The 13,906-nt window shown below is 55.0% G+C and overlaps 2 protein-coding genes across 2 annotated transcripts; one reads left to right on the top strand and one right to left on the bottom strand.

Moving 5' to 3' along the window:
* Positions 1–8,409: 8,409 nt before the first annotated feature.
* Positions 8,410–11,428, top strand: ISF_04290 (mitotic control protein dis3; the record flags this gene model as incomplete). The annotated part of the gene is made up of 2 exons (XM_018847896.1): positions 8,410–8,605; positions 8,667–11,428. The coding sequence occupies 2 exons, from the start codon at positions 8,410–8,412 to the stop codon at positions 11,426–11,428; spliced, it is 2,958 nt and encodes a 985-aa protein (XP_018704852.1).
* Positions 11,429–11,738: 310 nt separating this feature from the next.
* Positions 11,739–13,521, bottom strand: ISF_04289 (nucleolar GTP-binding protein 2; the record flags this gene model as incomplete). Its single annotated transcript, XM_018847895.1, has 2 exons — positions 11,739–13,429; positions 13,494–13,521. The coding sequence occupies 2 exons, from the start codon at positions 13,519–13,521 to the stop codon at positions 11,739–11,741; spliced, it is 1,719 nt and encodes a 572-aa protein (XP_018704851.1).
* Between the last annotated feature and the right edge of the window lie 385 nt (positions 13,522–13,906).

The raw sequence follows: 13,906 nt of genomic DNA, 5'->3' as shown, positions 1-13,906 counted from the left end.
CCCCCCCCCAAAACGTTTTGACGCAGAGCCCACTGAAGCAGTCCGTCTGTGGCAATAGAGTTTACGCTTGGGGAAGGCGGAAGGACGGTTACGCAAGTGTAGGAGGGAGGGAGTGAGGGAGCGAGGGAGGGAGGGGTGTACGGTTCCGAGGGTTTTGTTCTTGGTATCTCGCGTTCCCATGTGAGAGATGTGGAGAGTATTTTCGTTTGAAGGCTGGGGAATTAATCAAGGTATTGGTTTCCAGGAATACTGGTACGTAGTAGCATGATTGTAACGTGCAACGTCGAAAACGGCGTTTCTTGAGGATCTTTGCTACAACTAGTACCAGTAATTGGCTTCAGGTGGGGGCATGTCAGTTGCAGAATTTCAGTTATATTGGCTGGCCGGCTGTTTTCACTGGCTGGGGAGAAACGGGCCGACCTGCTGCTCTCTTGGGTATTTGTTTTCCTTTCCATATATTTGTTAATTGTTGTTTTCACTTTTATGTAATCTTTTGTCCGCGCTGCTCCGATACAGACCTCGGAAAAGCCATCTTTTGACACGGTCGGAAGTAAGATACATTTAGCTAGCTCCTCTAGGAGATACTGTCCATGATTCGGAGCTCCCCTCGTCCTCTCCACCCAGCCGAACGAAGATGGCACGCCCCTCCTGCTCGACAGCACTAAAATCATAATTTTAGAGGATGGATGGGTTCTGGGTCGTGGATCATGGGCGCGCATTCATCACGAACAGCGCGTCTGGCCTGGGCCCTGCAGATGCTAGCGCTCGCCGCTGGGTCGATGCTAATTTTACCTGCCGGGTATGCGCTATTCCCTGCAATGGCCGCCACGACGTCTGTTCTCTCATATTATTGACAAGTAGTTAATTGAGGGGCCAGAAACCCGCAGATCCGGAAGTTGGAAAGGTATCACAGTTACATGACTAGCAGACAATAGAAAGCGCTAAAGACCGCAAGAGTTCCTTCTTCTCCAACCTTTCCGTTCCCCTTGTTTTGCAGCGCTCGCCTGCTTTCGGCTTCCGCAAAGCGAACCAGCATGTCTCCTTTCTCGGAGCCGACCTCCACTTCTGGCGTCCCTTGTTCGCCCACCTTGGGTGAGAAACGACTCATCAGACTCGCTCTTCACGTCATGTCTTTTCAGCTCGGCCTCCGACAAAGTATGAGAGCTGGAAGGGTAAATCGGCTTTCGGCCTCGCTTCGTGTCTGGGCGCGTACGTGGTGTTATCTCAAAAGGGCCTATTGGTCCGTACCTTCAGCCGATCCACTCCCAGCCTCAGGGCCTCGTTTACAGTTCAGAAAGCCGAAATTCCGTCCTTGTCTTTGCTATGTATGAGCGAGTAGCAGCCCTAGACAGGTACCGAGTCATTATCCCGAACAATGTCTCCAGTTGCGATGCTCTGCTCTGCTGCTCACGCACTTTCACCGGGCTGTACCGCGTTTTGCCTAATGATATCATCACGGGTCTCTCCCGTCTCTGCTGTTGGCGTTTTGAAGGCGAATACAGTATCTACAAGTGTGAACCAATGCAAATGAGAATCAGTAGAAATATACTGAGCAAGCAGAAATATGCTCAAAGAAGACCTCAATAATCGCTTGTTACCTGTAACACCTGCTAACTACCTAATACTCAACGGCCAACTGCCGGGTAGTACCAGCAAACCGCCAACTGCCACCACCAAAGGTACAAACATACATACAACAGGCGAGCTCCCGTTTGCCAACTCTCCAACTCCAGATCTCTTTCCCTCATCCATCAAACGAACTTCCATTACACCTCAATCCGATTTCTTCCTCGCGGACCCGCCGCAGTGTCTCTGCCAGCATACCAGTCACATTGAAAAACAAAGCTAGGCTTGTTCCAGCCAAATCTGTCCCTTGCGCCAAGTGCGCCGAACCAACTCCAAGATACCTTTGACACAACGCTCTTGTCGCCTGGATGGTAGCTCATCCGTACCAGTCAGTACTGCAACATGTATGTATGTACCAAACACTGCTGATAAAGTATTGCCTTGACTAGGGTGTGCAGGTTGTCACCCTATTAGGGAGCTCTTCCGTTGACGGTATTAAGGCCTAGTCAGCACCTGGGTTCATGCTTTTGACCAGGCAGATGAGGTTGCAGTGCTGTCTTACGCACTCTACTCTTCTGGAACCGGTTGGTCGCAGATGCCCTACTGCACTCTGTGAGAATCCGACCCCAGTGGTTATCATCACACCTCCCATGAATTACAGTAGCTCTGGTATCTCGAGTCGTCTCCTCGCTATTGTAAACGAGGCTTCCGAGCTGAACCACCTTTCTCAAAACTGACCATTTTCGGGCATAGTGAATCGGAATTCGCGAGCAACGATAGCCCTGGGCAAACTGGATTTCTATTGCGAAGATGTATCTCCGGGTTGGGTGCAACAAAGGTCAATGCCTCGATACGTGCTTTCCAGTCTTACCCATAATACTCCGCCCAGAAAGTTATATAGAGTCTGCCGCCTCCCAATGCTATACGGCCAACCATATCCGGACTTCGTCCACTGGAAGAATCAATAAGTTACCCGCATAGCTTTCACTCTGGCTCAACCACCGGCTGCCTCATCCGCTTCGCAATCCAGTTCATGCTTGGCGAATCGCCATGCACCTAACTGGACACCCCTTGGACTCATTCGTTCCTATTAGCCGGCAACTAAGACGCTATCGTGCTAGTCTTGCCACTGAACCAACCTGGCTGTTCGGAGCAGAAAGTGGTCAAAGGTACTCACTGCAAACGCCACGGCTCCGGCTTTTTGGCTTCTGTCTCGCTGGGCTGCTTGTTGCACATGAAGCCTCATTCCGTTCAGGGTTCTGGTTCTAGCGCCTTACGAGGCTTGACGCCAGGCAGGACAAGCCAGGATAAGCCGGGACGAGCAAGGCCAAGCAACTTGCAAATGGCGCGCATCATGGCATGGCGCACCCCGCACGTCACACGGTGGTTGGCCCAAACTACACACTGTAGCGCTAACACCATCTCAGCCAGCGATTGTTGCGCATTGTGCACGCCAACACCCGCCTCGATCGTCCTCCGCGATGCCCACTCGCTGCGCCTAGGTGGAATCTTGCTCCATCCCGTCTTTGGTTGTGCATCGGTTGCTCAACATGTGCACCGACGGCCGTCATGGACACCAAACACCAAACAGGCTCACCTCGACTGCCGCTTACGCACCGCACCACACCACACGAGAGCCCTGCTCTCCGACTTGAACCCGCGCTCCAAAACCTTCACAACGTTACCTGATCCAGCGTCGTATTATTAGTGACTGCATTGCGCCCGCTCTACGAATAGCTCTGCGCCGGAGTCCACTTACTCTTGTCAGCTCCAAGCCACTAGTCGTCGCCGCTTGACAGCCCGATTTGGGCGACCCAGCTCACCACGGCTGCCCGTTCGCCACGCTAACATGGAACGACGGGCAACTTTTGGGGCAACTTTTGGGGCAACTTTTGGTGGGCCTGACTCGCCTGTCGCTGTCTGTCCAAGTCACGCCTTGTGAACAAGTTTCGAGTACTTAGCAGGGGCTGGGTAGATAGCCACACGCCTCTCGCTTGATGCCTTTTCGGCTGGCATTTGTCTTCCCTGCGCGACTATCACTTCGTGTGCGACAGATGTCTTGCAACGCTCCCCTTTCCGGACGCATGTATCTCGGTCACTACAGCCGCTCGGTGAGTCATGGACTGTCGTGTCAAGAAGGGACCTCGCACATGCGGATAATCAGTGTCACTGACGACATTCGTTTTCCCGTGTGATACAGCGTACGAACAACCCGTGCAATTGTAGCATGTGATGAAGTTCTCGCCGGCTCCGTCGACATTCATACAGTATTCCAACAACTATGGAAATGCAGCCTAATTCCGCCTGACGAGTTGATAAGGCCTGCCAGGGCGTCTTTTTCGCGACTTGGATACGCGGAGCCCGCCAAGAACCATGGGAACATGCATGAATCCTGCATCATCACATATTACTGTGCAGCACGGCCATGCTGCGCGACTTGCAAATTTACTCATGCATGTCGCAAATATATTTTTTGGACGAAAGCCTGACCAGGTTGTGCAAAATTGCCCAAACCCGTATTCGCACCGTCGTATTCATCTGGGGTGCATATTACAATGTCACAGTGTATCCATACTGTTGACGGCCTTCACCCGAGCCTTGCGCGCCTGCTTTTGTAGACTGTGTCATCACTGTCATCGTTACGACGCGAGGTTGTTAAGAAAGAAAGCGATGATGTCAGGCACAGTGTCATGCTGCAGTCTATTAACGCGGGTATAGTCGCCAGGGTTGCATGGAAGGGCCAAATGTCGTTGTCAGCAGAGCTGGCTGCATATCTCGCCGGTGCTGATCCGAGCCCTGCATCCTTCACTACCTCCTCGGCCCAGCACCGCCCAGCCAAACTGGTGTTGCATTACCGAGCCTTACGGCGGCCTGACTCAATGTCAGCCGACATGCTGCAGCTTGTAAGCGGATCATTTTTCTTTTATTCCGCTGCACTGGAGAAGAAAAGAAGAGGAAAGACTTCGACGACTGAATCGATTTGCAGCTTTCGTTGTGTAAGTCGACCAAAGCTCAACATCGGAACTGGGGTGTATACCTACATGGTGGTGTTCACACCACTGGCTGGTCGACCCTCCCCTCTCCTCCCCTGGCAGTTTGCACGATTGCCAGCCCTATTCAGATCGCGCCATGGTGTTGGTGTGTACAGGTAGTCAGTGTGTGTGGTCACAGAAACATGGAAACCCCGGGCTTTTAGACAGGACCCTGTCGCTCGCCCTTTGAGCAACATGCAATGGATCACTCCACAGGGGAGATTTGGGACATACAGGGTAATTTTGACTCGAGTGGAAACAACATCTTGCAATAGGTCGATGAGCCAGATGGCGTCCTCGAACAGTGACAAAGCTACTGCATCGAAAAGAGCCTGCATGCGGGTAGCCGTTTTTAATTTTAATTTCAAAGGCCAAGAAACAACATCAATATCCCTAACCCAAGCGAGATACGGCGCGTGCGGGAAAGCTTTTGCCCATGTGTGATGAGCGGCGCGACGGGTTCATCATGCATGTCGTCGAATCTGGGATTTCGGCGCATTTATCCACCAAGCAAGCCGCATCGTTTCCCGAATTGAGCAATGCGTCCTTTGCTATCTACCGAAAACTACATGACGCTGTATGAATCTTCCCGGACAAACGAGAACCGGCCAACCTCATCTTGGCACCAGGCTCTGCTGCCATACTACCTTACTGGTATGTCGCTCTTTAAATCTTTAAACGGATACTCGCTCTTCTTCTTCTTTTTACCCCCCTCTTGTTCTCATGACGTGGAAACCGATCCAGGTATAAAAATAAAAACGCCGCTCATTGTAATTTTTTTTCCTTTTTCCTGTTCCTCTCAGCACATTCTACAACATCATTGGCCAGCCAGTGGCTTCCGGAGGGAGGGGAACGACGGCGATCATGAGGTCTAGAAAGGTGTGCGGCGCACGTCACATCGTGCTCGAGAAAAGACCAGGGCAAAAGAGCAACCCAGCAACGCAAAGGAAGGAGAGAGGACGCCACTGTCAGGCGAATGCTCCACACGCACCCCCAGCTGCACATCATGGATGATGGGATTGTCTTGAATGCGCCCGCTGCCCTCCCTTGCCTTGTTCCCTCACCAATGACCGCCTGGCGAATGAGAGGAGCAAGCGCGTGAGGGCGTCGTGGCGTGTGGTCCACACCAAAAAGGCGGCCAACCGTGGACGGCGTGATTTACATGGTCATTGTGGCTAACGACATGGATAACAGGATCCTGGAGAAGTTTGAAAGAGGAGTTTTGAGCAACACATGGAGGTATTCGCTGGCGTCTGGATTTCGACAGCCCAGAGCGAATGCCTGCCCGCTTTTAGTGAGATTAATAACACGCACCGACCGGAGAGACAGGCAGCAAGCAGTTCCAGTCCAGCTCAGCTTTGGACGAGCTGGTCAAATTGGGGTGTTCAGCGCAGCGAACAAGTCCTACACAAAAGGCGCAAGGTCTGGAAGCTGAGATGGGACAAGAGAATAAAAAGACCAGATGAACCCCCCCAAGGCAGATTCAGGTATGAGCAGACCAGAAAGAGGCAAAATTCCCGAGTGAAAACGGCACAAGACACATTGACGAGAGCCCGTGACGCCTCGTTATGCAGGGCGCCAGCCAAGCCGGTTCCATGGCGAAAGATTTTGACCGTGTACTAGTTAGCAGGAAGGCGGTCTTCTGCATGTTAGTGTTTTATCAAAAACAAGGAGGGAACGCATCCGAGGCAGTATCATTTGCCCGCGAGGCTCTGCGACCTCCCGATGCACCACCCAGTGCTGTCTCCGGCGAGACGCGTCGGATGAGGGGGTGAGTAACCTTGACATCATTGCGCAGAATCCCCCCCGCTTGTTTTTCTTTCATTATTTATGCGGCTCGGCTTTGCGGATGATGACTGGGTGTTGGCGGCAGAAGGATTCATCAAGTACAAGCGGTGGCGGTATTGCAGCTCTTTCTTCGGCTAAAAAGCTTCGATGAGAGAGACTCAGAACTGCCAGATTCTCTTATTGCTTTTCGCACTGATTTCTTGGCACACGTTTCCATTACTTCTTTTTCTTTACAACTCTGCGCATTAACCTACGGACTTGGCATGAAGGCGGAACTCATGATGACGACCCAGGTCATTCGGAACGATCATAGCTCTCTGCTCTGCCCGTTGCTGCTTGAGGCACCCCTGTAACATGCCAAGCATTATTCCTAGTACCGTGATTCACTCTCAAATTTCTGACCACTTCGAGTACATCCTGCGGCGGCGGTCGGCCCCTGCGAACTGGCTGACAGGGAAGCAATGCGAGATACCTTGTGCAGGTGAGATGTGAGATGTCACTCAATTACTTCAAAGCGTTCTATTATTATGCAACGCTATATCGCAGGAAATCTTGCAGGGTGCGTTTCAAATGTAGTGTGTCAACCGCTGGGCATGCTCCGTGTGCCAGGGTGCTTCTCGTGAAACAACATACATGTTACTTCGCTCCACAGGCGTCATTGGTAAAAAGTCTCCCTCCTCTCGTCCGCCTTATGGAGCCCCCATGAAGGAGAATTATTGCTTCGCATCGAGAGCCGTTGGTCCATTCGGCCGATCAATCCTGGAATGTGAGGAAGCATGCATGCATGGATCAGCCATCTTGGAGATTGCACTATCAAAAGTACCATGCTTTTATGCCGCGGCAGGGTCTTGATGTCGCTATTGTATCGGCTCTCGCGCAGATCCCCTGGGATACCTTGTTACTCGCTGCAACCAGCATTCAACACATCACTCATGGAGTAACCAACCTCCCTTTAGAGAGCGTCGCCGCCACCGCAGCGCCGAATGTACAGGTTAGCAAGTTTCGAGTTACTTCACTTCGGTAATAGCTCCTCGTTAATTAGGCGGTTTTCTCTCAACTTTTATTAATAGACATAATGGGCAAGTTTCGCGATTCTCGTGAGCTTCGCCAAGCAACTCCTATGTTGGACTCATATTTGACATGCACTGCAACTGATACTGAAGGAGGAGCGACAAGACTTCCTTCTCTCGCCAGCCAATCAAAGGTTAGAGACCAAATAAGTGTTTACAGTTTATCTGCAGACAAATATCTGAGGGCTATCCATGATTTAGACAAAACTGCAAAACTGTCGGTAGGTGTGTCAAAGTACAAGGGCCAACCTGGCCAAGTATGAAACGGTGGCTGGCAAGGCTCCGAGCTAAGTTCTTCTTTACATAACTTTATTTCAAGTCTTTAGAGACAGCCTCGTGTATTCCTTCATTAGTAATCTGCTTTCATTGAAAATTGTGCATTTTTTCTGGAAGAGGAGGTGCCCTGAAGCCTGTAAGGCTGATGGGTATCCGAGGTCCTGATTTACAGAACAATGAACTTTACGCATGCCACATAGCATTTCTAGCTCAGAAATTAAAGAGGAGCACTCGAGCAGGTCCAAGTAACACTTCATCTTCTGCATCTTGGAACAGAAATCCAGGATACTGAGGGGAAGAGAAAACACGTGATCCCTCACGTGATCGATCCTCAACCCACTGAGTGAGCCTCTCAGTCAAGCCTCAAGTCAGCCCTCCCAGGATCGAGATAATGTAAAAAGATTCGATGATTTAAAAAAAATTGAATTCTGAACTCAGATCCCTTTAGCCTCTTACAGGCAAGTGCTCTTCCAGTCTGCCCACCTTTTGGCTACTGTTCTGCATGTATGCGTTGGCAATGCGCTAATCGATAAGCCAGTTTACAGCCTTCTGATTCGCCTGCTTGGCGCATCCCAGCAAACTTCACTCGAGAACTCTGCCGCGAGATAACTTCACGAATCTGCCGCCTTGTCGACGAATTCCCTCTTCTGCAAGCCGGTATATTTAACAGACACACAATGACAAGTCTTAAGAGGGCGCATGAGCCCGGGCCGCTGGCCTCCAACATTTCTAGCAAAACATACGTCCGATCCACCCGCAGTGGCAAGGTCCAAAAGATTGTGAGAGAAGTCTATCTCAGAACAGATATCCCCTGCTCGTCGCAGCTGTGTAGGGCCTGCCTGGAATTCGCTCCCCGCACCGCTGCTGGCCAAGGTAAGCTGCTTTTCACTACCATCGGCAACCACGGCGACTCGGCCAGCTAACGACTTGGTAGTTCAACCGTTTGTCCTCTCTGACAAGCCTGCGGGCACCAAGGCCTACCCACGCGGACACTACCTGGTGCCGGACACCAACGCGCTACTAAACGCCATGGATCTGTTTGAGCAGAGCTCTGCCTTTTACGACGTCGTCGTCTTGCAGACCGTGCTGGAGGAGCTCCGCAACCGCTCACTACCGCTGTACAACCGCCTGATATCCCTGACAAAGAGCGAGGAAAAGCGCTTCTATGTCTTCTTCAACGACTTTCGCGTGGAGACGTACGTGCAAAGAGAACCCAACGAGTCGGTCAACGACAGGAACGACCGCGCTGTGCGCCAGGCCGTCAAGTGGTACGGCGAGCACCTCGCGGCGCAGACCAGCAAGGGCTCTGCGCCGGCAGTCTTGATGCTGACCGATGATCGCGATAACATTCGCAAGGCGAAGAAGGAGGGTGTCGAGGCATCCACGCTCAGGGATTACATTGGAACTCTGGCGGATAGCGAAAACCTGCTAGACTTGATTCCGGAGTCACAGAGCCAGGGGCGCGTAGACATCAACAAGGGCTCCCGGCCACTGTACCCCGAATACTTTACAGTGTCACGCATGATGACTGGAGTCAAGGCTGGTCTCATGCACCAGGGCATCTTCAACGTCTCGCCATACAACTATCTCGAAGGCTCCATCAAAGTGCCAGCTTTCGCCAAGCCGCTCATCATCCTGGGGAGGGAAAACATCAACCGAGCTGTCGACGGCGACGTTGTTGTCGTGGAGCTTCTCCCACAGGACCAGTGGAAGCAGCCATCTACGAAGATTGTCGAGGAGGACACGGTGACGAAGAACGAGGATGCCGATGCAGAGCAGCAAGATTTTGTCTCGGATCGTGAGAAGAAGGCGTTGCAGGAGCAAGTCAGGCGAACACACAAGAGCGGCTCAGAGAGCCAACCACAACCCACAGCAAAGGTCATCGGTGTCATCAAGCGCAACTGGAGACAATATGTTGGTCACATTGACCCGTCATCTGCGAGCAAGGGCCCGAGCCAAGGCCGCAAGCTGGACAGCGTCTTCCTCATCCCCATGGACAAGAAGATCCCCAAGATTCGCCTGCGCACGCGACAAGTATCAGAGTTGATGGGAAAGCGACTCTTGGTGACCATTGATGCGTGGGATCGCGATTCAAGATACCCGGTGGGCCACTTTGTACGCTCGCTCGGTGAGCTGGAAACCAAGGCTGCTGAGACCGAGGCGCTGCTTCTCGAGTGGGACGTGCAGTACCGTCCGTTTCCCAAGACTGTGCTTGATTGCCTACCTAAGGAAGGCCATGACTGGCGCGTGCCGGCCAGCACCGATGATCCCGGCTGGCGAGACCGCGAAGACTTGCGCGGTTTGTTGATCTGCAGTATCGACCCCGTCGGCTGCCAGGACATTGACGACGCCCTGCACGCGCGCAAGCTCCCCAACGGCAACTACGAAGTGGGCGTGCACATTGCGGACGTTTCGCACTTTGTCAAGCCCGCCAACGCCATGGACGCCGAGGCCAGCGTGCGCGGTACGACCGTGTACCTTGTCGACAAGCGCATCGACATGCTGCCGCCGCTGCTCGGCACCAATCTGTGCTCGCTCAAGCCGTACGTCGAGCGGTACGCCTTCTCGGTGCTGTGGGAGCTCAACGACAACGCTGACATTGTCAACGTGCGCTTCACCAAGTCGGTCATCAAGTCGCGTGAAGCCTTCAGCTACGAGGCGGCGCAGCTGCGCATCGACGACGCGACGCAGCAGGACGAGCTGACGCAGGGCATGCGCATGCTGCTCGCGCTGTCGCGGCGACTGAAGAAGAAGCGCATGGACGCCGGCGCGCTCAGCCTGTCGTCGCCCGAAGTCAAGGTGCAGGTCGAGTCGGAGACGTCGGACCCGATCGACGTCAAGACCAAGGAGCTGCTAGACACTAACTCGCTCGTCGAGGAGTTCATGCTCTTCGCCAACGTGTCGGTCGCGGCGCGCATCTACGAGGCCTTCCCGCAGACGGCGATCCTGCGACGCCACGCAGCGCCGCCCAAGACCAACTTTGACGAGCTGGCGGCGCAGCTGCGCGCCAAGCGCGGCCTCGAGCTGCGCAGCGACACGAGCCGCGCGCTGGCTGACTCGCTGGACGCGTGCGTCGACCCGGCCGAGCCCTTCTTCAACACGCTGGTGCGCATCATGGCGACGCGCTGCATGATGAGCGCCGAGTACTTTTGCTCCGGCACGCAGGCCGAGCCCGAGTTCCGGCACTACGGCCTCGCCTCGCCCATCTACACGCACTTCACCTCGCCGATCCGGCGCTACGCGGACCTGCTCGCGCACCGGCAGCTCGCGGCGGCCATCGACTACGAGGCGGTGCACCCGGCGGTGCGCAGCCGCGGCCGGCTCGAGGCCGTCTGCCGCAACATCAACGTGCGGCACCGCAACGCGCAGATGGCCGGCCGCGCGTCGGTCGCGTACTACGTCGGGCAGGCGCTCAAGGGCCGCGTCGCCGAGGAGGACGCCTTCGTGATGCGCGTCTTCAGCAACGGCCTGGTCGTCCTGGTCCCGCGCTTCGGCATCGAGGGGCTCATCCGCCTGCGCGACCTCGCCACCCCGGAGCCGGAGAGCGAGTTCGACCCGGAGACGTACACGCTCACCACGACGGGCAGCCGCGAGCTCAAGGTCGAGTTGTTCCAAAAGGTCAGGGTTAGGGTCCGCGACGAGAAGGACGAGAAGACGGGTAAGCGTGGTGTTAAGATGGAGTTGATTAGTGCGTGAGAGGAGGTTGGGAGAGAAACGAAACTCTTTGCATTTAGATTGCGGAAAGCATTTACAGAAGGAAGAAAACGTGGCGTTTCGCATGCTAGACAATAATAGTTAGAAAAAAGCTCATTGTATTCATGACTCTTAGAATAGCTACGTGTGTGCTCGGTCCTTCTTTTTCTTTTTCGGCAAAAGTATCAAAGCACCCCATAAACGCCAAACTCTCTACAAAGAAAGATGATATAAAACCCAAAATGCGACGGAGAGAGAGAAAAATCAAAGGGGCTTTTTCTTCTATGATTCGTGTCATTCCATGAAATGTTTCCTACTGCTCCATGGCATCGCCATCCGCAACGCCGTCGTCACCCCACAGGCCCTCGAGCTTGAACTCGGCCGCCCACTCGGTGACGATCTGCTTCTGGTCCGGCCCGGGCTCATCGTCCCCTGCTGCTGCTGCTGCTGCCGCCGGCGCCTTCTTGGTCTTCTTGGACTTCTTCCCGCCAGCGGTGGCCGCGTCCTCGCTGCTGACGGCGAGGACCGGGGCCTCGACCCAGCCCTGGATGCGGCCGTCGCGCCAGTCGGTGACGACGGTCATGGCGGCGGCGGCCAGGTTGGGCACGCCGCCGCGGCCGAGCCGGCCGCGCTTGCGCGCGACCTGCACGAGAAAGTCGGCCGTGACGTCGCCGTCGACGCGGCTGGGCAGCAGCGCGGGCACGTCGTACAGGTCGGTCAGCTTCTGCAAAAGGACGCCGTCCTGGCTGGCGGCCAGGCGGCGCAGCAGCAGCGAGACGGCGGGGATGGGGTCGTCGATTTGCTTGGGCGGCACGGCGTTGAGCAGCACGAGGTGAGCGTGGGCCTCGGCCGCGCTCTTGACGTTGACCAGGTTACCACCGCCACCAGAAGCGGATGGGAAGACGACGCCGGGCGAGTCGAGCAGGGTCAGCTTGCTGTCAATCTTGACGGAGCGGATGCTCGTGGTCACGCCCGCCTCGGCGCCGGCCGGGCAGGCGGCGCGCGCGGCGACGCCCGGGTTCTTGCCGCTCAGGCGTGCGAGCAGCGCGTTGATGACGGAGCTCTTGCCGACGTTGGGGTAGCCGATGACGCCGACGGAGACGGCGCGCTTGAGGTTGCGGCTCGCCGCGAAGCTCTTGAGCGCGCGGAACAGCGTGGCCGAGGTGGCCTGGGCGGTGAGGTCGCGGTGGTTGAAGGTGTGCGCGTTGGCCGCGGCGCCGGAGGCGCGCAGCGGCAGCGTGGGCAGGTAGCGACGGAGGTGGACGAGCCAGGCGCGCAGCACCTGCGGCGGGACCAGGTCGATCTTGTTGAGGACGAGGATGAGGCGCTTGCCGGTGGCGGCGGCGGCGGCGAGGATGCTGCGCTCGACCTCGCGGGAGCGCGTGCCCTCGGGGTCGCGCGCGTCGATCACGTAGAGCACGACGTCGGCCTCGTCGACGACCTTCTTGAAGACCTTGTCGTACGTCTTGCGCGAGGACGCCTGGCCGACCGAGATCTCGTTGGTCTCCAGCTCCTGGTCCTGGTCATCGTCGGAGTCGTCGTTGATGTTGAAGTCCTCGCATTCCATGTCGTCGTCGGCGAGGTCCTTTTCGTACTTGGCGGCGGCCTTGCGGGCGCTGGCGAGGAGGGCGGCCATGGGGTTGGACTCGTCGCCGTCCTCGTCGTCTTGTTCGTCGTTGTCTTGGTCGTCTTCATCCATGAGGTCGTCGCTGTCGTCGTCGCCGTCGACGTCCCCCATGACCCCCTCATCGGCGCCGGTGCTCGCGGCCTTGACCATCTCCTTGCGGCGCTGGGCCTCCTCCAGCTTCTTCATGCGCTTCTCCTCGACCTCTTGCAGGAGCTTCTCCTTGTAGGGGAACAGGTTGGGGATACCCGGGTCCTTTTTCAGCTTGGAGCGCCATTCCGGGTTCTTCTTGGCCTGCTTGCGATCCTTTCGTGCCTTGGCCGAGGAAGCCTTTTTGATCTTGTAGCGAAGGCGGGCGGTGGCTCGCTTCGAGTTGGGCTCTGGGAAGTGTTAGAGGCTGGGATTCTTTTTGGGAAGAAGTTGGGGCAGTGAAAGTGGACGCACTCTTAGGTTTGTTAATTGAGCCCGCCATTTTGAAAGCAGTCGGGGTTGTTGACTGGAATTGTTCTTGAGAAGACGACTTTGTCAACTTTCTTGACCGGTTGGTGGATGATGGATGGCAGAAAAAAAATTAAGTGGGTTGCACTGATAGGCCAGATTAGGCAAGGTGGGACGCTGCTTTATCAGACTGTGGTTGCTTACAACAGTGCGTGCTACTGCGTTATTCTCAGTATTCTTGGTGAGAAAATGTGAGTGATACCTGTTGTAAATATTTTTCTTCATTAATAGAATGGTGATCTAGTCTTCATTTATCCTTTTTCCCTCCGTTACTGGATAGCTGCCTCCCTCTACCACCGATGGAGATTGCGGCCAGCAGCAGAACCAGCACTGGAAACGGCCCAACTTGGAAGTCTCTA

Source organism: Cordyceps fumosorosea, assembly GCF_001636725.1.
Source record: "Cordyceps fumosorosea ARSEF 2679 chromosome Unknown scaffold_9, whole genome shotgun sequence".
Classification (NCBI taxonomy): domain Eukaryota; kingdom Fungi; phylum Ascomycota; class Sordariomycetes; order Hypocreales; family Cordycipitaceae; genus Cordyceps; species Cordyceps fumosorosea.
The sequence above is the reverse complement of the archived record's forward strand: the minus strand, read 5'-3'. Positions and strand labels throughout refer to the sequence as shown.